The following is a 26,511-nucleotide window of genomic DNA, read 5'->3' as shown; positions in this document are numbered from 1 at the left end:
GTGACCTATTAACCTACTGATGTACCATCAATAACTCACTCTGAGACGGAAGGCGAGATATCGGCTTTTATTGACTGGAAGAAGGAACCAGAAGTGAGTGACCATCATACTACGTCCTGGAGACTGAGGCCGAGCATCAGGCCTCAGATCGCATTTATACAGGGGCCTGTGGGAGGAGCCACAGGAGCAGTCAGCAGGGGGCGTGTCCAGACAGGCACACGTAGTTCACCACACCTACTAACCCATGGGTCTTGGGAGGAAACCGGAGCACCCGGAGGGAACCCTTGAGGCCACAGCAGAGTTGAATCAGGGTCACTGATGCTGTGGTAGTGGTTGCCACCATGCCACCTTTACCCTTTAGCTTTGAAAGGTACGTGAATTTTCATAGTTGTCACGTGTCCATTGAAACATCGAATCAGACTGTGAAAGGGCCGGTATGCTTCCGGCATCGACGTAGCACGCCCACGACTCACTAGCCCTAATCCGTACGTCCTCGGACTGTGGGAGGAAACTGGAGCACGCGGAGGAAACCCACACGGTCATGGGGAGAAGGTAGGGTCCTTACAGAGAGCAGCGGGAATCAAGCTCAGGTCAGTGGCACTGCCTTTGTGTTACGCTAACCACTATCCGCGCTAATCAATCTGGCAGGACGGTTACACTGGTTAGCGTGTGAAGGAATCAGTAGAGATGCGGCCTGTGTTTTCATCGGAATTAATCACTGTGAGTGTAATTGTTTGGGATGGCTGTTTCCTCCCAGCTTATTAATTGAATTACATGAGTGTCATTATCTATGAGATGCTGATATGGTTATAGTGATAACTCAGTTACAGAGAGTGTCATCTTCATGCTTTGATATTGGAGGGCATTCACTTTGGTCTCTGAGCTGATAAAGATGCTGCCTGGAAATTCCTCAGCGTATTGGTGTTGCAGTTTTCATTTCAAAATTTATTACTGCAGTAAGAGCCATTCTACCCCTGAAGCAGATTGAGGGGTTTACAAAATCTCGAGGGGCATTAATAGGTTCAGACTCAGAATCAGGTTTAATATCACTGGCATGTGCCATAAAATTTGTTGTTTTGCAGCAGCAGTACATTGCAAAACATAACAAAAAATATGCAAATTACAATAAACAACATATATACAGTAATGTGCAAAAGTCTTAGGCACATACATAGAGCTAAGACTTTTGCACAGCGCTGTAGTAATTTTATATATTGCACTGTATTGCTGCCACAAAAAATACAAATTTCATGACACGTGTGTGATGATAAGCCTGATTCTGGGTTTCTGTTGTGGACTGAGAGTGGGAAGGGGGCAGGGAGAGGGGAGTCATGGTTGGGAAAAGGGGAAGGGAGTGAGGTGGGAGAGGGGAAGCACCAGAGAGACATTCTGTAATGATCCATAAACCAATTACCAATTGCTTGGAATCAAATGACCTTGCCTGATGTCTCAGGGTTGGGAGTCCCTGCAGCGGCATCATCCCCCTGTCCCTAGCACTCCCCCAGTCCTCTGGCACCTCACCCATTGCTAAGAGTGGTTTTTATTTATACGTAAATTAATTAGGTAGTGCAAAAGAGGGCGAAACATGAAAAAGTGAGGCAGTGTACATGGCCTCTTTGTCCATTCAGAAATCTGATGGTGGTGGGGAAGAAGCTGTTCCTGAAACACTGAGTGTGTGTCACAGATTCACGGAGTCATACAGCTCTACAGTAGAGAAACAGGCCCTTTGGCCCTTCTAGTCTGTGCTGAACTGTTAGTCTGCCCAGTTGCGTTGACCCACAGCTGGACCATGGTCCTCCATACCCCTCCCATCCAAGTACTTATCCAAACTTTCATTAAGTGTTGAAATCAAACCCACATCTACCACTTCCACTGGCAGCTCGTTCCACACTCTCACCAGCCTCTGAGTGGAGAAGCTCCCCCTCAGGTTAGATACAACTTAGCATGCACAAAGCCACTCTGTAATCAGTCGCTGTCTTTACAAATACCTATACATCCTGTACCTGACAATACCTTCCAATGGCTTACCCACCACTGACGACAGGCTAACCAGCCTCTAATTTTGTGGTTTATTCACAGAGCCTTTCTCGAACAGCAGAACAACCTTGGCTACTCTCCAACCCTCTGGTTACCTTTCCTGTGGCAAGGGATGATTTAAATATATCCGCGAGGCCTCCTGTAATTTCTGCTCTTGCCTCCCACAGGTTCAGTGAGATCAGCCTGTCAGGTCCTGGGGATTTATCCAGCCTAATTTGCCTCAAGACAGCAAACATCTTCTCCTCTGTAATCTGCATGTGGTCCATGACCTCAATGCTGTTTTCCCTCAGTTCTACAGACTCTGTGTCTGTCCCCAGAATAAATGCAAAGTCCCCAGGGAATGAAGGTCTAAAGCTCGTGGGGGTAGGCTCAGAGTGAGAGAAGGAAGATTGGGATGAGATATATGTGGTAACGTCACACCGAGCTTGGTTGTAGAATGAACCCAAAGCAGCCAATATAGTCCAAGAGTCCACCCAGCCCCACCATTCTCTCCACCTTCTCCCCTCTCCGTTTGGGCGGAAGATACAAAAACCTCAGTATTAATCACCAAGCTTCTAAACCTGGGCCTCTGTGTCTCCCTCTGCAACTGAATCCTCAACTTCCTCATTGGATCTGGTTTAATATCACTGACATATGTCATGAAATTCGCTGTTTTGTGACAGAAATACATTGCAAATAGGAGAGGTGAGTGGGCCATGGAAGAACGGGAAGGAGGAGGGAATCCTGGGGAAGTGATAGGTAGGAGCAGGTCTCTCCTCTCCCATCAGATTGCTCCTTCTTCAGCCCTTTCCCTTTTCCACCTATCATCTCCCTACTTCGTACTTCCTCCCCCACCCCGCTGACTTCACCGATCACCTTCTAGCTTGTCCTCGTTCCCCTCCCCCACCTTCTTATTCTGGTGTCTTTTCCCCGCCTTTCCAGTCCTGAAGAAGGGTCTCGGTCTGAAGTGTCGACTGTTTATTCATTTCCATAGACTCTGCCTGACCTGCTGAGTTCCTCCAGCATTCTGTGTGCATAGCTCTGGATTTCCAGCATCTACAAAACCACAGTTCAGGTGCTCCCTTCAATACTGACCAAAGCAGACAGCCAAGAGCTCATGGCTGGATGGTGCTGAAAAGGCAGATTTTCCTGATTGTTTGATGCTATTCAATTAACTCTCCATCCTTCTAATTAATTTTGCTTTTGGATATTACACAATACCTCATTACTGTGAACAGTAGTATTCAAAATATTGTGTTAACATGAGGGCTATACGCTGGGTAGTTCAAACTGTACAATGCACCAGCAAGGACACAGACACTCAGGTACCTCTTGTACCTAATAACATGCACATTGAGCATTTGCCTGTGGCCTTCTGCTTGAAGGTTCAACATGTGCATTCAGAGATGTTCTTCTGCACGCCACCACTGTAACCTGTGGTTACCTGAGTTACTGTCACCTTCCTGTCAGCCTGAACCAGTCTGGCCGTTCTCCTCTGACCCCTCTCATTAACGAGGCGTTTTCACCCACAGAACTGCTGCTCACTGGATGTTTTTTGTTTTTCACACCGTTCCCTGTAAACTCTAGAGATTATTGTGTGTGAAAATCCCAGGAGATCAGCAGTTTCTGAGATACTCAAACCACCCCATCTGGCACCAACAATTATTGCACGGTCAAAGTCGCTTGCATCACATCTCTTCCCCATTCTGATGTTTGGTCTGAACAACAACTGAACCTCTTGACCATGTCCGCATGCTTTTATGCACTGATGTTGCTGCCATTGATTGGCCGATCAGATATTTGCATTAACGAGCAGGTATACAGGTGTACGTAATAAAGTGGGCCTTGAGTGTGTATAGGAGGGTACCGGAAAAGGGTCAGCGAGGGTCCCACCCACCATGCTCGTGGTCTGCTTATACCACTCCCAGCAGGGAGAGACTACGTAATATCCACGCCAGGGCCACCAGGCTGAAAAATGGTTACTTTCCCCAAGAAGCACAGCTGATCAACACCTCCACCCACTAACTATCCCCTCCACACCCCCGACCACCACCATCATTTCCCATCAGAGTCACCTTATGTACAAATACTCCTGCGCCTGCTGCCACTTTCTTCTTCTTCGGTTCACAGCGACTATTGGGGCATAGGCATTTTCATACCATGCATCTTCTAAATCATCCCCTCCCCTTTAAATCCCCTCTCTATCTCAATGAGCACACACCTCGCATGCTTTTCAACATCTAAATCTTTCATGCAAACTGAGCATTTAAACGCATATGAATATATAGGGTCTTGCAGCATATGTATGTTTTTTTTGAGAATAGGCTTCTTTGCTCGCTATTTGGAATTATATTAATCTCTATTTTTGAATGCTTGCTTGCTAATTTGAATGTTTTGCAACTTGACTCCGGAGGAACGCTGTCTCATTCAGCTGTATCTATGTGTGATCTGAATGATAATTAAACTTGATTTGATTTGAATCTTCCTCCTGGAAGGAGAACTGGAATTGGAATTGGTTTATTATTGTCACATGTACCGAGATACAGTGAAAAACTTTGTTTTGTATACTATTGATACAGACCCAATCATCACACTGTGCATTGAGGTAGAACACGGTAAAACAAGAACAGAATGCTGAATAGAGTGTAACAGCTACAGAGAGAGTGCAGAGCAGGGAAACAATAAGGTGCAAAATCACGATGAGTCGGAATGTGAGGTCCAAGTTCCAATACTGCATAGTGAAGCGAACCTTTGGTTCATTCAAAGTTCAAACAAAATTGATTATCAAAGTGTGTATACAACATTGCATTACATATAAAAAAGGAAGTGATACTGAGGTTTTATTAGGCTCTGGTGAGGCCTTTCTTGGAGTACTGTGAGCAGCTTTGAGCCCCATTTCTAAGAAAGGATGCGCTGATGTTAGAGAGGGTTCAAAGGAGGTTCACAAGAATGATTCCAGGAATGAAAGGCTTATCATATGAGGAACAACTGATGGCCCTGGAGTCGTACTCACTGGAATTTAGAAGAATGGGGGTGATCTCATCGAAACCTAGCAAAGGCTGAAAGGCCTCAGTAGAGTGGATGTGGAGAGGATGTTTCCTAAGGTGGGGAAGTCTAGAACCAGAGGGCGCAGCCTCAGAGTAGAGGGACGTCCTTACAGAATGGAGGTGAGGAGGAATTTCTTTATCCAGAGGGTGCTGAGTCTGTGGAATTCATTGCCACATGCGGCTGTGAAGGCCAGGTCATTGGGTGTATTTAAGGCTGGTCTTGATTGGTCAGGGCACGAGAGGTTATGGGGAGAAGGCAGGAGAATGTGGTTGAGAGGGAACTGGATCAGCCACAATCAAATGGTGAAGCAGACACGATGGGCCGAATGGCCCAAGTCTGCTTCTATGTTTTATGATCTATGTTACCGTTTACTATCTTGCAGGTATGTGCAACAGAGGCACGTAACTGTTCCTGAACCTGGTGACGTGGGATTTAAGGCTCCTGTACCTCCTGCCCAATGGTAGCTGCAAGCAGAGAGCATGGGCTGGGTGATGGGGTCCTTAATGCTGGATGCTGAGATGTGGTGGCAGCACTCCTCATACGAGTGCCCAATGGTGGGGAGGGATTTTCCTGTGATGGAAACCGCCGCTTCCCGTAGGCTTTTCCACTCCTGGGCATTGGTGTTTCTGTGCCAGGCCATGATTCAAACACATTCCACTGTGCATTCACAGGAGCTTGTCAAAGTTTCAGGATGACATGCTGAGCCTGTGCCAACCTCTGAACAAACAGAGGTGCTGATGTGTTGACAATTATGTTCTGGTCCTAGAACAGATACTCGGACGTGATAATGCCAAGGAATCTGAAGTTACTGACACTCTCCACCCCAGATCCCCTAACGGGGACGGACTCGCGGACGTGTGGCTACTTCCTCCTGCAGCCAATAGTACAATACATTGATGCAGAGCAATAAAGAGTAAAGTGTAAGAGCTACAGAGAGAGAGCGCAGTGCGGGTAAACAATAAAGTCATCCAGCTGCCGTTTCAATTCAGACTTCAGATTCATTTACTTATCACATGCACATCGAAGCACACAATGAAATGTGTCAATTGTGTTAACAATTGTGCATCAATATTAACCTCCAATTTCACGGCATGGGTCGGAGCAATGAGCACTACCGACCTCAGCCCACTCAACAGAATTGTCAGAATAAGGTAGTAAAATCATAAGAGATGGACAATAAAGACGATTCAACAAGCAGCAGAGGTACCAGACGCTACACTATCCGAACACCGTCACTGCTCCCTGCCCATCAGCACCAGTAGAGTCCAATGCCTTGCCTACACCCAACTTTGAATATATTGTGTGTTTAGCACCTTTGACAGTCGGTTTTATTATCTGTATTTGTGTTTTAAATCACATGCATTGAGTTTTAGTATTTATTATCAATGGTGAGTATTTTCTACTGTGTTTAACTACATGTAGTGTGGTGCTGTGCATCTTAAGCTCTGTGCTGCTGCCCTTGCAGACGGAGTTCCTCACGGACAATAAAGTGAACCGAGCTAACACACTCAGGGGTGTGCTGGGGGGGGGGGGTGCAGCCCGCAAGTGCCACCAGGCATTCTGGTGCCAGCATGGTATGCCCACAATGTTCCGCAGAACATTACACGGCTGGCGCAAAAGCATAGTGGTTAGCGCAGTCGCTTTACCATAGCAACCGTCACCGATGGAGATTGGGTCTGTGAGGAGTCTGTACGTTCTCCCTGTGACTATGTGGGTTCCCCCAGCTCCTCTGGTCCCTGCCCACGTTCTAAAGACGCACGGATTAGGGTTGGTAAGTTGTGGGCGGGCTATATTGGTGGCATTCGTGGGCTGCCCCCAGCACGTCCTCGGACTGTGTTGGTCGTTGATGAAAAACGAGACATTTCACTGTAAGTTTCGGTGTGCTTGGGACAAATAGAGTTAATCTTGAAAACAACACAAGCAACAACAACAGTTCATTGGTCACCCATCTGTCAGACACTCACCGAAAGCGGTTTGATCTTCTTGGCTCAGTTTTTGGATGCATCGCTCCCTCTCCCATGGGATCTCACATTCTGGTTGGAAGCCATTCGCCTGAAAACAAAGGAGATACAAGAGACTGGAATCTGGAACAAAAAGAGGTGAGTTGCTGGTGGAACTCAGGGGGAAATGGACAGTTGATGTTTCAGTCCCAGACCCTTCATTCTGAGTAGAGGGGAGATAGACAGTGTAAAGAGGATGAAGGGGGAGAGCTGGCAGGCTCCGTGTGGATCCGGGTGAAGGGGGGGGGGGACATTTGATTGGCCATTGTATTCAATGTGGTGGAGGGACCAATACTCTCCCTTCTAACCTAGGAATCTGGTGAGGAAGGAGGCAAAGTGAAAAATCAATTTCTGACAGTGGGAAGCGAAGAAACAGTGAAAATAATAGAGAACGGGGAAGCTCTGAGTTTCCTAGACAGACTGGAATCCAGGAGAATGTCCCCAGTGTCCAGGCAGTGCATGAACAGGGGTCACCACCTCGGTTCGAGTTCAAGTTTATAGTCTTTCAGCTGCACATGTGTATTCTGCTAAACGAGACGACGTTTTCTGGGACCAAGGTGCAAAACACAGTACATACATCAGACACAGCACATAAAATATTATTAACATAATAATGTTTACAGATAATTTCTGAATGGTCCATGAATTTATTAAGTTCATAAAGCTCTAGTTTAATCATCTTTCAACCACACATGAATGCAGTCAAGTGAAACAGTGAAACCCTCCAGGGTCAGGGTACAAACACAGTAGCAACAGTCACACACAGCAGGAGGCACGTATAAGACAGCAAACACATAGAATATATCAGTAGAATGCAGTCACGCAAACAAATATACAGTCCCAGTCCCTGAGTCCGTGAGTGTTACAGCAGTCTGCAGTCGAGCACAGTATGGCTTGTCTTCTGCTGAGTGAACACTGGGGGGCAGCACTGACTCCAGCTTGGACGTTGCCTCTCTCCTGGGTGGCTACAAACAGGCACCTGGGCTTGAGGCCTGCTCCTTGCTACCACATACACCGCCTCACTTTTTAAATCATCTTTGCTGTCTTTTTGCACTACTTATTTAATTTTATATACACATATATTTCTTAAGGTGATTATTAATCCATTTTTATTACTGAATTGCAATGTACTGTCGCCCCAAACCAACACATTTCACGGCATGCTATATGCCAGTGATACTAAACCTGATTGTGATTAATAAAAGAATGTTCTGCCGATGTGCAAGTTGACATTAAGTGCATGTGCAACATATGGTTACGTACACAACAGTAGAATGTTATAAGGCTGCTGGCACCGTTGCAGGGTGGTAATGGGGTGTTCAGAACTCTCAGACCCTGGGGGAAGGAGCTGTTACCCAGCGTAAGGTCCTTGTTCTTACACTGCGGTACCATCTGCCTGACGGTAGAATATGGAGACAGCATTTTTAAAATTTTTATTTATTTATATAGCGATACGGTGCTTAAAGATTGTTATAGCGGTGGCGGTAATGGAGATAAGCTCCCACTACCAAATAGCGTGCGCCTCAGATCGTCTCTGACAACCAAGTCCAGCTCCTGGCCTTCACGCGTGGCTTAGTTACTAAGCCCGGTGGAACAGTCTGTACTGGTAGGAGAAGGGGCAGAGGTGAGTTACAGGTGCCTTAAAGCCAGTCACTTCGGGCAGATGGGTCTCGTCAGTCGTGGCTGGCAGCTCAGCTCGGAGACGGGAAAACGCTGATCGCAAACCTCCGCTGCCTTGTGGCTATTCCTGCTCCTGGGGAAGAAAACCCCGAGGGAAAAATCTGGAGCTGCAGTCCCTAAGTCCTTACTTTGAGTTCAGTGCTGACTGGCAACTCCTGCAATGCTGCTGGTACCAAACTCTATCAGTCTCTGCTGTTCCTTTGGGTTCATCAGCCGCGTGGAGAGGAGGAGCCTGCTACACGGGTAACAGCTTGCTCTCCATATTGTACTGGCCTGGCTTTGCGTATCACGTAGACAGCTGGGATGCAACATCCATGATAATCTCTGACCAATGGAACAGGCCCTTCTGGACCAACGACCACACTGCCCAACAGCCCACCTACTTAACCCAAGCCTCATCACAGGACAAGTTACAACATCCAATTAACCTGCTGACCGGTACGCCTTTGGACAGTGGGAGGACACTGGAAGTAGGGAAGACGTCTTTCCTCATGTGACCCAGTGGAAGTCTCGAGCACAGAAGGTAGCGGAGGCCAAGTACGTGTCTGAGAGGGAGTTTGATGTGCTGTACCTGTTTACACCAAAGGGATTATGTACTTACAGGGAGAAAGCAGGACTGGAATGGGGACCTGTCTGAACAGTTAGAGCTACGTTGAATGGACTTGGAATTTGTCAGCTGTACCAAGAAAAAAATTTACCAGGACTTGGGGAGCTGAGTTATAGGGAAACGTTGAATAGGTTAGGACTTTATTCTCTGGAGCATAGGAGAGTGAGGGAAGATTTGACAGAGGTAGACGGAAATATGAGGGGTATCGATAGGGTAAATGTAGGCTCTTTCCATTAAGGTTGGGGGAAGAGTAGAATTAGAAGTTAAGGATGAAAAGTGAAACGTTTAGGGGGATCTCTGTCACTCGGAGGGTGGTGCAAGTGTGGGGCGAGCTGCCGGTGGAAGCGATGGACGTGGCTTCAATTTCAACATTTAAGAGGAGTTTAGTCAGAGGGGTTATGGAGGGTTACGGTCCAGGTGTGAATCAATAGGACCGGACAGAATAAAAATTTTGCGTGGACTAGATAGGCCGAAGGGCCTGATTCTGTGGTTTTCTTTCCCCAGCTCTCACTGAGATGGCTTCCTTCTACATGGTCTCAAGACCAAATTAGGAGGGGCAGCCAGTGAGAAACTTCCCCGCAACAGAGGGAAAGGTTCGAGGGATCCTCATCTCTGGAGGAAGTGGTTAAGCCAGGTACAATAACTACATTTTAAAGTCTTTTGGACAGAGCAATACAAGATTCAAAATTGTTTAATGTCATTTGCAGTACACAAGTCTAGAGGAGAACAAAATAATTGTTACTCCAGATCCGACACAGCAAAAAAAACTCTATTAGATAAAGAACACAATAATAAAAGGACACAATAGATATAAATACATAAGCTAGCTTATATGAATACAAAGGACCAATTGTCAGTCCATAAAGTGACTCTAGGCACAGGAGGGTCTGTCCATAAGTTGACTGACAGAAAATGATAAAGTAGTGGTGGTTGGGGGTGTGGAGGGATGGGTTTGTGGGTGGAGGTGTTGATCAGCCTTACTGCTTGGGGAAAGTAACTTTTCTTTAGTCTGATGGTCCTGGTCCTGGTGTGGATGCTGTGTAGCCTCCTCCCTGATGGGAGAGGGACAAACAGTCCATGATCAGGCTGGGTGGGACCCTTCATCACATTGCTGGCCTTTTTCTGGTTCATGGATAGGAAAGTTCTAAAGGAATGTCTGCCAGAAGGGACTATCTCCGATCACAAGACATAGGAGCAGAATCAGGCTATTTGGCCCATCGAGTCTGTTCCACTATTCAATCATGGCTGATCCTTTTCTCCCCTCCTCAGCCCCACTCCCCAGTTGTCTCCCTGTAGTCTGTGATGCCATGTCCAATCAAGAACCTATCAGGCTCTGCCCAAAATACACCCAGACCTGGCCTCCACAGCTGCCTATGGTAATAAATACCACAAATTCACCACCCTCAGCTAAAGAAATTTTTCTGCATCTCTGTTTTAAATGGACACCCCTCTATCCTAGGGCTGTGCCCTCTTGTCTAAGACACCCCCACCATGAGAAACATCCTTACTACATCTACTCTGTCTAGGCCTTTCAACATTCAAAAGATTTTAATGACACCCCCCCTCCCCCAACTCATCCTTCTTAATTTCAGTGGGTACAGACCTACAGCCATCAAACGTTCCTCGTACGATAACCCTTTCATTCCTGGAATCATCCTGGTGAACCTCCTCTGGACCCTCTCCAATGCCAGCACATTTTTTCTAAGATGAGAGGCCCAAAACTGTTCACAATTCTCAAGGTGAGGCCTCACCAGTGCCTGATAAAGCCTCAGCATCACATCCCTGCCCTTGTATTCTAGACCTCTTGATATGAATGCTAACATGGTATTTGCCTTCCTCACCACCGACTCAACCTGCAAGTTAGCCTTTAGGGTGTTCTGCACAAGGATGTCCAAGTCCCTTTGCATCTCAAATTTTTGGATTTTCTCCCCATTTAGAAAACAGTCTGCAGATTTATTTCTACTACCAAAGTGCAGGACCATGCATTTTCCAACATTGTATTTCATTTGGCACTTTCTCCTAATCTGTCTAAGTCCTTCTGTAAACATGAGGAAATCTGCAGATGCTGGAAATTCAATCAACACACACAAAATGCTGGTGGAACACAACAGGCCAGGCAGCATCTATGCATCTATAAGGAGAAGCACTGTTGACGTTTTGGGCCGAGACCCTTCGTCAGCACTAACTGAAAGAAAAGATAGTAAGAGGTTTGAAAGTAGGAGGGTGTATCCAGAGATACCGGCCACGTGACAGACGCACTGCCACCTGGCGGGTTGAAGGACACACCACATGCCAATCAACATTTAGTTCCTCCCAACTAATCAATGCACACCTAAATTATTGGTCACCTTAATTGGATTATCTCACCCAGCCCCATGCTTTAAAAGGTGAGACTTGGCCCTGGCTTGGTCTCTCTTACAGACCACCACATTGAAGGTAAGTGCATTGATTTATGTTTGGGAAGGTCTATCGTTTGTCCTGGTAAGGGAGCCACAGCTATCCAAGGTCAAGGGGGATAGCTGCTATAGTGCTTTTCCCTTGTTCTTTGTATGTGTAACTGTACCCTGTCCCCACACCCCTTCCTGTGTATTGTACAGCTGACCAGACCTTCCCCACACGAATTAACCCTAAACGTTTTTTTGTTAGAATATTGTAGTTGCTTGTGTTGACCCAACTTCCCCTTGTAAATAAATTGCTTAGTATTAAAATTGTGTGTGTCCGGGCCTCTACTGTTGAGATTCAAAGAACCAGTTATTTTCCATCACAACAGAGGGGGAAGGGGGAGATCCAAAATGATAGAAGACCAGAGGGGGTGGGGTGAAGCTAAGAGCTGGAGAAGGGAAAGGATCATGGGATGAGAGGCCTAGGGAGAAAGAAAGGAGGAGGGAAGCACCAGAGGGAGATGGAGAACAGGCAAGGAGTGATTGTGAGAGGGGCAGAGAGAGAGTGAGAAAAAAGGGGGAAGAGAGAAATAAAAAGGGGGAAATGAACAAATATGTCAGGGATGGGGTAAGAAGGGGAGGAGGGGCATTAACAGAAGTTAGAGAAATCAATGTTAATGCCATCAGGTTGGAGGCTACCCAGCCGGTATATAAGGTGTTGTTCCTCCACTGGGTACAGACCCAGGTACATCTTTTCATTTATTTACCTGTTTGTCTAGCTATCTGTCTATTTAGAGATTCAGTGCAGAACAGGCCCTTCTGGCCCAACAGGCCACAACGCCCAGGAAGCCTGGCTAATCACAGGACAACTTACAATGACAGATTAACCTACTAACCGGTTCGTCTTTGGGCTGTGGGAGGAAACCGAAGCGCCCAGAGACTAACGTGCTCACAGGGAGAAGGTTCAACCTTTCTAGCTGAAGACGCTGGGACTGAACTCTGAAACCTGAGCTGTTATAATGTCGCACTCATCGCTACGCTGCAGTGATGCCTGTGATCACTCTGGCGAGCCTCCTCTCCATCCCCTCCATGGCCGGTGCATCCTACGGTCATTCAGTAACATTTGAGAAATCTTCTTCCATTAAACTTTCTTGTTCACTTACATAATTCATTACGAGTTCTATCTATATATATAAATACGTGAATGGTAATCGTCACCACACCACCACATGATAAAAGTGCACCTTGCTTAAAGTAAAGAACAAACTTAAGACTTGCATCTCTGTTTTCCTTTGAATTAGTTTAAAGTTTTGAAGCTACAACACATAACAGATCCTCCCTTCGATTGGTCCGACAAGAAACCCTTGGCCAAAACTCTCTGACCTGCTGACTGCTCCCAGCATTCTCTATTTTAAGACTCAGTCATGAGTTATGGTGGAAGCAGATGTAAAAATCAACAAACAGGGTGCCAGTGACCTTTGGCAAGGTCGCCAAGTGTTTAGCATAATGCTCTGTAGTCGGGGTTCAGTTCCCGCCCCTGTCTGTGACGGGCTTATACATTTTTCCCATGAATGTGTGGGTTTCCTCCCACATTTCAAAGGTGTCCAGTGAGACGTGAGGAGCCTTTGTTGGCACTGGTGACTCTTGCTGGCTTCCCTCTACAATCCTCGGATTGTATCGGTCTGTGTAGCAAAGGACACAGTTCACCAGATGTTTTGATGTATATTTGACAAATAAAGCTAATCTTAATATCTTTAGGGTGGCAGGGTGGAGGTGCGTCTCTACCGAAGGAGGTGTAAGGTGCTCCTTCCATCCGCTAGCCCGCAGGTCACCCTTGGGCGAGGTGTAGCACCTGCTTAGCCCCTGATCAGGGTCAGGTGGTGGATGGTGGTACGAGCAGCCGGTGCGGATCACAAGTCCTGGTTATGCAACCACTGACGTCGGGCAGACAATCTCCGAAGAGTATTGATAATGGTTGGGGTCGCCCATCCTGTAAAGACACTGCCCAGAAGAAGCCAATGACAATCCACTTCCGTAGGAAAATTTGCCAAGAACAATCATGGTCAATGGACCATGATCACCCACATAATGAACAAATGAGTATATTTATCTTTTTGCTCAGGGTGCCACTGAGTTGGTTGAGAGTTGCAAGCGGAGAGGGTTCTATCACTCTCCTGATATGTGGCATGCAGATGATCGCAAAGCTTTGGGTGTCACCTGTCACAGGACCCCCAGCCCCTCACAGGCAGAGCGACCACTGTGAGCACGATGTGCTACCATTGGAGAGAGTGCAGGGAAATCTACAAAGAATGATCCTAGGAAAGAAAGGGTTAACAGATGAGGAGTGTTTGGTGGCTCTGGACCTGTACTCACTGAGTTTAGAAGAATGAAGGCGGATTTCATTGAATATTGAAAGACCCAGATGGAGAAGGTGTGCAGAGGATGTTTCCAATAGGAGGAGAGTCTAGGACCACAGGCACAGCTTCAGAATAGAAGGCCATCTCTTTACAGCAGAAATGAGGATGAATTTAATTGGCTGGAGGGTGTTGAAGCTGGGGAATTCATTGCCACAGACAGCTGTGGAGACCAAGTCATTGGGTGCATTTAAAGTGAAGATTGAGTGATTCTTGATTAGTCTGGGAGTCACAGCTTATGGAAAGAAGGCAGAATGTTGTTGGGAGGGCAAATAAATCAGCCATGATGGAATGGCAGGGCTGACCTGATGTGACAAATGACTGTCATCTTGCTAACCGAAGCCTGTTGGGTGAGGTACAGACAGTGTGGCTGAGGTATGTGTGTCCCTGCCTGGGAAAACAAAATCCATCCTTGGTTCACCCTACAAACCTCTTTCTCCTGCCTGACATTAAGCAGCCATGCAGTGCCTGAGAAAATTGAATTCGCCCTGTTCCCTGCCTATGGCTCTCTCTGAGTGGAAACAGAATTTAATTCCCAATTACCTGACCATTTCAATTGCCTCGCAGTGGGTCCCCATTTTGAAAATTAATGGGAATTCTGCTCAGAGTGATTCAGAAAAGATTTCTGGGTTCTGTTTCATTTAAAAAAAATCAAATCTCATGTTGCTGTTAAGACCTGCAAACCCACAGCAAGGTTTGTTTCTGGCTTTGTTATTGTTGACTTTAAATGAATTAGACCCTTTAGCTCAAATGATCCCATATATAAATTATGTACAGCACAGCAGAAAGGAATTTTTTTAAATGTTTTATTTACTTAGGGATACAATGCAGAACAGGCCTCTTGTGTTTTTAACTCCTAAACATTAAAGCAATTCAAAGGAATACAAGAGAGCTGGGTCTTTTACTCCAAACACACAGGATGACGTATGCAATTTGCCTAATTTTATATATATATAAAAAACCCGTAATGAATTATTTAAATGAGAAAGAATGCTTAATCAAACAATATATGGACAAGATTACTCAAATATTACAGGCTCCCTGTTTTTTCTTCCAAACAGCTTAATGATTTGGAGTTACAAAACACTACAGAAGAGTACTTCAAAGCGAGCTTGTAGGCTGTGGGAACTGTTCAGTGATGGAGTGAGTGAGGTTGAGTGAAGTTATCCCCTCTGGTTCAAGAGCCTAGTGGCTGAGGGGGTAATAACTGTGCATCTCGCATGTTCTCCCCTGTCGCCCAGAGTTTCCCTCCTGGGTGTGCTGGTTTCCTCTCGCATCCCAAAGAGGTGGTGGTCAGTGGGATAGTTGTCCATCGGATGGACTGCTGATGGTCACGTGAGGAGAGGAGGATGCAGGGAAACCCGGTGGGGAAGAGAATAGAGCTGTTATCTGGAACAGACTTGATGGGCCAAATGGCCTCCTTTACGTCATCAAGAAATAGGAATCATGGAAAAATAATCCCTGTTCTTATCCAGTCACCCTGAAATTATCTTCCCTCAATGCCCATCTAGTTCCCTCAAAGTAGCTCGCTGGTTCGTGTTCCAAGATATCTCCACTCTCTACAAAATAAAAGCAAAAGATGCCCTTCAAATCCCCCTCACATCTTCTGCTCTTTGGATGTGCTCCCTCTGCTCCTAGACCCATGCCCCCCAGGAGGAAACCCACAAAGTCCTAAGAGATGACAGAAAAACCCGAGCCCTGATCTTTCGGTTGTTGGTGTTGTGAAGTGTTGCACTGGGGTAGCTTGCCGTCCCGACACAGTGCGGTATAGTTGCTGAGATGCAGAAACTGAGAACGTCCGCTGCTCCACTGTGAATCCAGTGTCCATCACAGGTGTTTCTATCTGGCAGTGAGAAATAGAGACGGAGTTCGTGAGGGCGAGGCTGGCTCCCAGGAGTTGTACTGAGTCGTGTCCACATCACGGAAAGCAGCCTCTCCTCTATGGAGCCAGCATAATCGAAGATCCCACCTGCCCCGGGCATTCCCACTGCGCTGGAGATCCAAAAGCACGAACCACCAGGCTCCAGGATGGCTTCTACCCCACTGATATCCGACTCCTGAATGATCAACAGTGCGATAAGATGGAATCATGATCTCACAATCCAGCTCATTATAATCTTCACCTTATTGTCTACCTGCACTGTCACTGTAAACCCATCTGGCTCTTGAACCAAAGGGGATAACTTCACTCAACCTCACTTGAAATGTTCCTACAACTACGGACTCCCTTTCACAGACTCTTCATCTCATGTTTATATTTATTTTTATTTATATATATATATTTATTTATTTGTTTATTTATAATTATTATTTCTTTTTGCATTTGCAGCGTTTGTTGTCTTTTGCACTCTGAAAGTAAAACATTGATAGTAAATCCTGAGTATGCTGGCAAGAAAATGAACATCAGGCTTGTATATGGTGACATATGTACTTGGACAATAAATTTATCTTCAACTTTGAGCTTTATTCTCATTCTGTCAGAGTTTTCCCTTGTGCTACCTCAATGCACCATGAATTGATTTGATCTGTACGAACAGTATGCAGGAGAAGCTTCCCACTGTACATTGGAACATGGGAAAATGGAAAACCAATACCAATTTGTTCTAGATTCACCATTCTCTCACTCAAGGGTTCAAGTCCACAGATCTCTCGGCTTGTAGCGCAAGTTGATAAGGTGATTAAGAAGGTGTAGGACCGGTTGGCTCATTAGTCAGGGGATTGAGCTCAGGACCCACGAGGTAATGTTGCAGTTGTATAAAACTCTGGTTACCTCGCACTAGAAATACTGTGATTAGTCCTGGTCGCCTCACTATAGGAGGGTGAAGAGGATATACCCACTCACAGGGAAGGCATCAGGAGTAAACCCTGAGGGAAAAATCTGGAGCTGGAGTCCCTAAGGCGGTCCGACACTGAGTTCAACACTGACTGGCAACTCCTGCGCGCCTGCTGGTTCCAAACTGTATCGGTCTCTGCCGTTCCTTTGGGTTCATCAGATGTGTGGAGTGGGGGAGCCTGCTACATGGGCAACAGCTTCTCTCCGTATTGTACTGCCCAGGCTTGCGTATCTAGGCAGCTAGGACGCAATATCCATGGTCAGCTCTGACTGACAGAGGTCCTCACCTCACCAGAGATTTGTCAAGATGCTGCCTGGATTGGAGAGCACATTTCGTGAGGAAAGGTTATTTCGTGAGGAAAGCGAGGGAATTTCTCTTTGCTGCATAGTGGTGTGCTGATAATAAAACAAGCAAGGGTCTATCACGACAAATTGAAACTGAAAGTAATGGTGAATAGTCCTCAGGCTGGTCACAGAAACTTAAGGAAAGGTACTACATTAAATTTTTAAAGATTGTGGTGATAAAGCATCTGCTGATGACGAAGCAGCAGAGAAATTCATTGATGAGTTTGCCAAGATCGTCACTGGTGAAAATCTAACACTGAACGGCTGCATCAGTACCGACATGTGATAAGCAAGTGTGAGACAAAGACTGCTTACCGGGAGAACATGAACTCAGTCGGGGTGATGCTGATCCCAAGCTATCTCATCATATATTCCAAAATTCCCAAAAGTACGAAATCCAAAACCCTTCCGGCCCCAAGGATTTTAGATAAGGGAGTATTCAACCTGTATTAAACCTGATTCAGATCCTGAAACCCTCCAAATCCCCATTTATCAGAAGTAGTGTGGAGGGTTAGCGCATCACTTTACAGGCTGTTGTGATCGTGGTTCAACTCCCAACGTCGTCCGTAGGGAGTTTGTACGTTCATCCCGTGACTGTGTGGTGCTCTAGTTCCCTGCCACATTCCAAAGACGCCCCGATTAGGGTCAGTAAGCTGTGGGCGTGTGTGGAAGCCTGGCGACACTTGACGCAGACGACTGGCGTTTCCATGTGCCGCGGAGTCTCCCGTTGCAGCTGCCCGGGGAGGAGAGTCTGTCCATGGGCCGTCTCCTCCAATGGGTCTGCTCTCCAGTGTTCGCTCAGCGGAAGACGAGCTGGATCGCGTTTGTCTGCTACTACACTAGTGTGTGACGTGCCGACACATCCCATGCACCATCAATCCACAGGCCACGACACTCAGGGACTTCGGCTATCTCATTATTCTTTTTGTGACTGTATATAAGAACACAAGAAATAGGAGCAGGAGTCGGCCATCCGGCCCATCGAGCCTGCCCCGCCACTCAATAAGATCATAGCTGATCTGATCATGGACTCATCTCCACCTACCTGCCTTTTCCCCACAACCCTTAATTCTCCTACTATGTAAAAATCTATCCAACCTTGTCTTAAATGTATTTACTGAGGTAGCCTCCACTGCTTCATCAGGCAGAGAATTCCGCAGAACCACCACACTCTGGGAAAAGCAGTTCCTCCTCATCTCCGTCCCAAATTTACTCCCCCAAATCTTGAGGCTATGTCCACTAGTTCTAGTCTCACCGACCAGTGGAAACAATTTTCCTTCCTCTATCTTATCTATCCCTTTCATAGTTTTATGTTTCTATATGATCTCTCATTTTTCTGGATTCCAGTGAGTACAGTCCCAGGCAACTCAATCTCTCCTCATAGGTTAACCCCCTCACCCCTGGAATCAACCTGGTGAGCCTCCTCTGCACCACCTCCAAAGCCAGTGTATCCTGCTATTGTAATTATAACTGCTATATTTGTCTTGTAGAGTGTTTGACTGTTGGTATTGTGCCCTGGAAGAATGCTGTTTTGTTTGGCTGTATTTATTACTGGTTTATTACTTCGCCTGGTCAGGGAGAGTGAGGAGGTGATAGAGAGGAGTTACAGGCAGGTGGCCACTCCGGGACCACGGGAGGCAGATAGGTGGGTTACAGTCAGGAAGGGGAAGAGGCAGGTACTAGAGAGTACCCCAGTGGCTGTACCCCTTGACAATAAGTACTCATGTTTGAGTACTGTTGGGGGGGACAGCCTACCTGGTGGGAGTGACAGTGGCCGAGCCTCCGGCACAGAGGACGGCCCTGTAGCTCAGAAGGGTAGGGTTAGAAGAAAGAGGTCCATAGTAATTGGGGACTCAATAGTCAAGGGCTCAGACAGGCGTTTCTGTGGAGGTGACCGGGAGTCCCGGATGGTAATTTGCCTCCCTGGTGCCAGGGTTCGGGACGTTTCTGATCGCGTCCAAGATATCCTGAAGTGGGAGGGTGAAGAGCCAGAGGTCGTGGTACATGTAGGTACCAATGACATAGGAAGGAAAGGGGAAGAGGTCCTGAAACGAGAGTATAGGGAGTTAGGAAGGCAGTTAAGAAGAAGGACCGCAAAGGTAGTAATCTCGGGATTACTGCCTGTGCCACGCGACAATGAGAGTAGGAATAGAGTTAGGTGGAGGATGAATGCGTGGAGCAGGGGGCAGGGATTCAAGTTTCTGGATCATTGGGACCTCTTCTGGGACAGGAGTGACCTGTTCAAGAAGGACGGGTTACACTTGAATCGTGGGGGGACCAATATCCTAGCGGGGAGGTTTGCTAGGGCTACAGGGCGGACTTTAAACTAGTAAGACGGGGGGGGGGGGCGGGAGACTATTTGAGGAGACTATGGGAGAGGAGGTTAGTTCACCAGTGGAGCAAGTAAATAGACAGTGTGTGAGGGAGGAAAGGCAGGTGATGGAGAAGGGATGCGCTCAGCCCGAAGATGTAGGGGAGAAGAAAGAAAAGGATAATAAATTTGAATGCATTGTTAGGGATGAAAAGAGAGGAGGAGATGGAGAGTATCTTAAATGTATCTATTTTAATGCTAGGAGCATTGTAAGAAAGGTGGATGAGCTTAAAGCGTGGATTGATACCTGGAATTATGATGTTGTAGCTATTAGTGAAACATGGTTGCAGGAAGGGTGTGATTGGCAACTAAATATTCCTGGATTTAGTTGCTTCAGGTGTGATAGAGTAGGAGGGGCCAGAGGAGGAGGTGTTGCATTGCTTGTCCGAGAAAATCTTATGGCGGTGCTTTGGAAGGATAGATTAGAGATCTCCTCTAGGGAGGCCATTTGGGTGGAATTGAAGAATGGGAAAGGTGCAGTAACACTGATAGGAGTGTATTATAGGCCACCTAATGGGGCGCGTGAGTTGGAAGAGCAAATTTGTAAGGAGATAGCAGATATTTGTAGTAAACACAAGGTGGTGATTGTGGGAGATTTTAATTTTCCACACGTAGACTGGGAAGCTCATTCTGTAAAAGGGCTGGATGGTTTAGAGTTTGTGAAATGTGTGCAGGATAGTTTTTTGCAACAATACATAGAAGTACCGACTAGAGATGGGGCAGTGTTGGATCTACTGTTAGGGAATGCGATAGGTCAGCTGACAGATGTATGTGTTGGGGAGCACTTCGGGTCCAGTGATCACAATAGCATTAGCTTCAATATAATTATGGAGAAGAACAGGACTGGACCTAGAGTTGAGATTTTTGATTGGAGAAAGGCTAACTTTGAGGGGATGCGAAGGGATTTAGAGAGTGGATTGGGTCAAGTTGTTTTATGGGAAGGATGTAATAGAGAAATGGAGGTCATTTAAGGGTGAAATTATGAGGGTACAGAATCTTTATGTTCCTGTTAGGGTGAAAGGAAAGGTTAAAGGTTTGAGAGCATCATGGTTTTCAAGGGATATTAGAAATTTGGTTCAGAAAAAGAGGGATGTCTACAATAGATAGGCAGCATGGAGTAAAGGAATTGCTCGAGGAATATAAAGAATGTAAAAGGAATCTTAAGAAAGAGATTAGAAAAGCTAAAAGAAGATACGAGGTTGGTTTGGCAAATAAGGTGAAAGTAAATCCAAAAGGTTTCTACAGTTATATTAAAAGCAAGAGGATAGTGAGGGATAAAATTGGCCCTTTAGAGAATCAGAGTGGTCAGCTATGTGTGGAACCGAAGGAGATGGGAGAGATTTTGAATGATTTCTTCTCTTCGGTATTCACTAAGGAGAAGGATATTGAATTGTCTAAGGTGTGGGAAACAAGTAAGGAAGTTATGGAACCTATGACAATTAAAGAGGTGGAGGTACTGGCGCTTTTAAGAAATTTAAAAGCGGATAAATCTCCGGGTCCTGACAGGATATTCCCCAGGACCTTGAGGGAAGTTTGTGTAGAAATAGCAGGAGCTCTGACGGAGATTTTTAATATGTCATTAGAAACGGGGATTGTGCCGGAGGATTGGCGTATTGCTCATGTGGTTCCATTGTTTAAAAAGGGTTCTAGAAGGAAGCCTAGCAATTATAGACCTGTCAGTTTGACATCAGTGGTGGGTAAATTAATGGAAAGTATTCTTAGAGATAGTATTTATAATTATCTGGATAGACGGGATCTGATTAGAAGTAGCCAGCATGGATTTGTGCGTGGAAGGTCATGTTTGACAAACCTTATTGAATTTTTTGAAGAAGTTACGAGGAATGTTGACGAGGGTAAGGCAGTGGATGTAGTCTATATGGACTTCAGCAAAGCCTTTGACAAAGTTCCACATGGAAGGTTAGTTAAGAAGGTTCAGTCGTTAGGTATTAATGCTGGAGTAATAAAATGGATTCAACAGTGGCTAGATGGGAGATGCCAGAGAGTAGTGGTGGTTAATTGTTTATCGGGATGGAGGCCGGTGACTAGCGGGGTGCCTCAGGGATCTGTTTTGGGCCCAATGTTGTTTGTAATATACATAAATGATCTGGATGTTGGGGTGGTAAATTGGATTAGTAAGTATGCCGATGATACTAAGGTAGGTGGTGTTGTGGATAATGAGGTGGGTTTTCAAAGCTTGCAGGGAGATTTATGCCGGTTAGAAGAATGGGCTGAACGTTGGCAGATGGAGTTTAATGCTGAGAAGTGTGAGGTTCTACATTTTGGCAGGAATAATCCAAATAGAACATACAGAGTAAATGGTAGGGCATTGAGGAATGCAGAGGAACAGAGAGATCTAGGAATAACTGTGCATAGTTCCCTGAAAGTGGAGTCTCATGTAGATAGGGTGGTGAAGAGGGCTTTTGGAACGCTGGCCTTTATAAATCAAAGCATTGAGTACAGAAGTTGGGATGTAATGTTAAAATTGTACAAGGCATTGGTAAGGCCAAATTTGGAATATTGTGTGCAGTTCTGGTCACCGAATTATAGGAAAGATATCAATAAATTAGAGAGAGTGCAGAGACGATTTACTAGGATGTTACCTGGGTTTCAGCAATTAAGTTACAGAGAAAGGTTGAACAAGTTAGGTCTCTATTCATTGGAGCATAGAAGGTTGAGGGGGGATTTGATCGAGGTATTTAAAATTTTGAGAGGGATAGATAGAGTTGACGTGAACAGGCTGTTTCCATTGAGAGTAGGGGAGATTCAAACTAGAGGACATGATTTGAGAGTTAGGGGGCAGAAGTTTAAGGGAAACACGAGGGGGTATTTCTTTACTCAAAGAGTGATAGCTGTGTGGAATGAGCTTCCTGTAGAAGTAGTAGAGGCCAGTTCAGTTGTGTCATTTAAGGTAAAATTGGATAGGTATATGGACAGGAAAGGAGTGGAGGGTTATGGGCTGAGTGCGGGTAGGTGGGACTAGGTGAGATTAAGGGTTCGGCACGGACTAGGAGGGCCAAGATGGCCTGTTTCCGTGTTGTGATTGTTATATGGTTATATGGTTATAAAGCACTGAACAGTCTACGGGCAAGAAACACCTCGGATCTTTTGCTGGATTATGAACCTTCCTGAACTCTCAGGTCATCTGGAATGGGTCTGCTCGCCGTCCCCAGGGTCACAACTAAACACGGTGAAGCAGCTTTCAGTTACTGTGCTCCACATATCCGGGAAAACTTTCCAGAGGATCTGAAGTCTGCCCCAACTTTAAGCTCTTTTAAATCAAAGCTTAAAATGTTTCTTTTCGCTGTGGCTTTTAATTTGAATGTCCCTCACTGTAATTTCTAGTTATCATATCTATTTTGTGTGATTTCATTCTCTTGTATATTGTCTGAAATTTGATGTTTGATTTTTATATCTTGTTCTATGTAAAGTATTTTTAATTGCTTTGTGTTTGAAAACTGCTAAACAAATAAACTTGCTTGCTTGTATTTTTGGGTATTCATGTATAGTTGGAATAACATGAACTTCTATCTATCACTATCTACCATGTATATTGTCTGTGAGCTTCATGCGCACTTGAAATCAGGTTTAATACTGCTGGTATATGTCGTGAAATTTGTTGTTTTGCAGCAACAGTACAACAACCTTACAAAAAAAAAACTATAAGTTACAGTAAGTATCTGAATTAGATTAAATAAGTAGTGCAAAAAGCAAGAAAGTATTGAAGTAGTCTTCATAGGTTCATTGTCCATTCAGAAATCAGATGGCACAAGAGAAAAAGCTGTTCCTGAAATGCTGAGTGTGTGTCTCCAGGCTCCTGTATCACTTCCTCGATGGTACCAATGAGAAGATGGCAGGTCCTGACGGATGCAGGCCTGGTGAGCTTTCCTCTCCTTTTGTACTACCTATTTATTTGTTTGTGTATATATTTCATCATAATTTATAGCATATTTTACATTAAATTTCCGGATACTCTGCCATGGGCGGTCCCAAGCTCGCCTGCTTGCCTGTTGGGTACGGGGTTAGCAACCCTATCCTGTAAAATCCCAGCACTACAGAAATGACTCAGAAATACAGAAGCTCTAATTCCCGGGAAAGGAAGGATCTTCGATGGACTGAAAGAGCTGCCTCAGTGGCCTGTGCTCCAGTAGGGGCGACAGGCTCAAAAAGTAGAAGAAATTTCACAACATGTGTCAGTGATAATAAACCTGATTCTGATTCCTTGTAAATCTCTCCCCTCTCATCTTAAGCCTATGCCCTTTAATTTTTAATTCTCTTTCTCTGGGCAAGAGAAAAAGACTGTATGTATTCACTCTTTCCAAGTCCCTCATGACCTTACACATCTCTGTAAGGTCGGAATCGGAATCAGAACCAGGGTTAATATCGCTGACATATGTCATGAAATTTGTTGTATCGCAGCAGCAATACAGAGTAATACACAATAATGAAAAACTACAGATTACAATAACAGTACAGTAGATTCTGGTTAATTAGGACACATCGGGACCAGTACATCTTGGCCCAATTGAATGGCTGGCCTGCCTAGCCGAAGTTTCATGGAAATAGTTAGAGGTAAAAAAACCGAGTGCCAAATTCTGTATTTAAGTGAAATACAGAACAAATTAGAACACCAATGCCATTGCAGCACTATAAAACCGTATTAGTCCCTAATCTCATCAAAGGAGGGATTCATCCGCCATTTCTAAACGAGGAAAATCGGCATAGACCTAGTGCAGATAATGGACTGCCTTCATTTAATTCTGTTGACGATTGCATCCTCCAAATCTTCATTTTCATTGTAGCATTCAAGATGATTGTCGATGCCTTCAAATTCTTTGTGGCTGCCTAACTTGAAGTAGAGAAATAGTTTCATTGTCACTCCAGGCCGTTCCTGACATCCACAAGCCAGAATGCTTGAAACAGCAGTGAGCAAAACGGTTCTGAACTGCCTTCCTGCTTAGTTCTCAACAACTATCAGTGACAAAATTCGCTGCTTTTTGGACACAAACACGCGCAACTGTCGCTATATAAAGATTGTTTGTTTGAAGCATGGTGTTGTGCTGAACAGCCACACCAGTGCACACAACCAGTGCTAGGCAGAACCTGTTCAGCACGTCTCCTGCCCCAACGAAACAAAGTGTCCCAAATAAATAAAGGCAATCCCAGCTGTTGATTTGTTTTTGTTCTATTGTTCTGATATATAAATTAAATAAATAGTGCAAAAGGAGGGGGGGAGAAAGGAAAATATTAATGAACAGCACACACAAAACGCTGATGGAACACAGCAGGCCAGGCAGCATCCCTAGGGAGAAGCGCTGTCGACGTTTCGGGCCGAGACCCTTCGTCAGGACCAAAATATAAATGAGGTAGTGTTCATGGATTCATTGTCCATTCAGAAATTTGATGGTTGACAGGGAAGAAGCTGTTCCTGGAATGTTGAGTGTGTGTCTTCAGGCTCCCATACCTTCTCCTAGAAAGTAACAATGAGAAGAGGGCAGGCCCTGGGTGACGGGGTCCTTAATGATGGATGCCGCCTTTTTGAGGCATCACCTTTTGAAGATTCCCTCGGTGCTGGGGAGGCTAGTGCCCATGATGGAGCTGGTGATCACCCCACTATAGCACGACCCAGTCCCCCTACCCCGCCGACTCGCCTCCCTCACAACGAAGGTGCAGATCACAGCTTTCCCACTCAGGAGGATTAAATCATTCTCCTGCAAGCAGACTGATTAGTTTTGTTGTACACAGCCAAATCATTGTGACTCAGAGGCTGCTCTGCACAACAGAACATAATAATTGCTTGCAGTTCCCTTAGACTAGCTAGCAGCTGGAGAGAGCAGCGCGCTGTGAGCACAGCACGACCTCCGTTCACAGTACGAACAACAGCAGTCTCCACTGGACACTGGCGAACCATCAGAAAGTGCTCAGTACCAGCAGAGTCAGCGAGGCAGAACATTTCAGTCTGCGCCGTTGGCAGGGACAGTGGCCGCACGGTTCCGCTGCAGCCCAAGTTCAGTCCTGACCGTAGCTGCTCTCTGTGTGGAGTATGCATGCTCCCCCTATGGATTCCCAGTGGGTTCAATGTTCAGAAAGTCATACAACACAGAAACAGGCCCTTCAGCCCACCATATTGCTAATTGCCCCTTGTTTGTAGGTAGCTGGAGGAATCTTGGGGGAGGGGGGAGTGGGGGACATGTCAAGTAGATCTGAAGTGAGGGGAGTGAGTTTAAGGAGGTGGCGGATGTCTGGAACAGGCTGACGGCTGATGGTGAATGCTAATACGAAAGAGATGCTTATGAGGCTCTTGGACAGACTCGTGAATGTGCAGGGAATGGAGGGATATGGGTCGCATACAGGCAGAAGGGATTTGGTGTTCAGTGCAGACTTTGCAGGCCACAGTTCCTGTGCCAATCTGTATTCCTTTATATCAGAGAATGAGGGCTGCATTACTGTAAACAGGTGCTTGATGGCTGGCATGGATTCAGTGGGCCGAAGGGCCTGCTCCTGCGTAATGTGACTCCCAAAACATAGAACATACTGTAGAACAGTATATCACACTACAGGCCCTTCGGCCCACAATGTTGTGCTGACCTTTTAACCTACTCCAAGATCAATCTAATCCTTCCCTCCTACATAGCCCTCCATTTTTCTATCATCCATGTGCCTATCTAAGAGCTTCTTAAATGCCCCTAATATTTCTGCCTCTACCACCACCATGGCAGTGAGTTCCACTCTGTGCAGAAACCTATCTCTGATATCCCCTGTACTTTCCTCCAAGAAAAAGTTTTGCCCCCTTGTCTTGGCCAATTTCTGTCCTGGGAT

At 45.8% G+C, this 26,511-nt stretch overlaps 1 protein-coding gene across 1 annotated transcript in view; it reads right to left on the bottom strand.

The window, feature by feature from the left end:
- LOC132395316 (pituitary adenylate cyclase-activating polypeptide type I receptor-like) overlaps positions 1-26,511 on the bottom strand; it is a 140,403-nt gene that overhangs the window by 106,260 nt on the left and 7,632 nt on the right. The window contains exon 2 of the mRNA XM_059971730.1: positions 7,029-7,116. Within this exon, the coding sequence (XP_059827713.1) occupies positions 7,029-7,116 (88 nt within the window). The remainder of the gene's footprint in view (positions 1-7,028; positions 7,117-26,511) is intronic.

Source organism: Hypanus sabinus, chromosome 6, assembly GCF_030144855.1.
Source record: "Hypanus sabinus isolate sHypSab1 chromosome 6, sHypSab1.hap1, whole genome shotgun sequence".
Taxonomy (NCBI): domain Eukaryota; kingdom Metazoa; phylum Chordata; class Chondrichthyes; order Myliobatiformes; family Dasyatidae; genus Hypanus; species Hypanus sabinus.
This window is presented reverse-complemented; position numbering and strand designations above follow the sequence as displayed.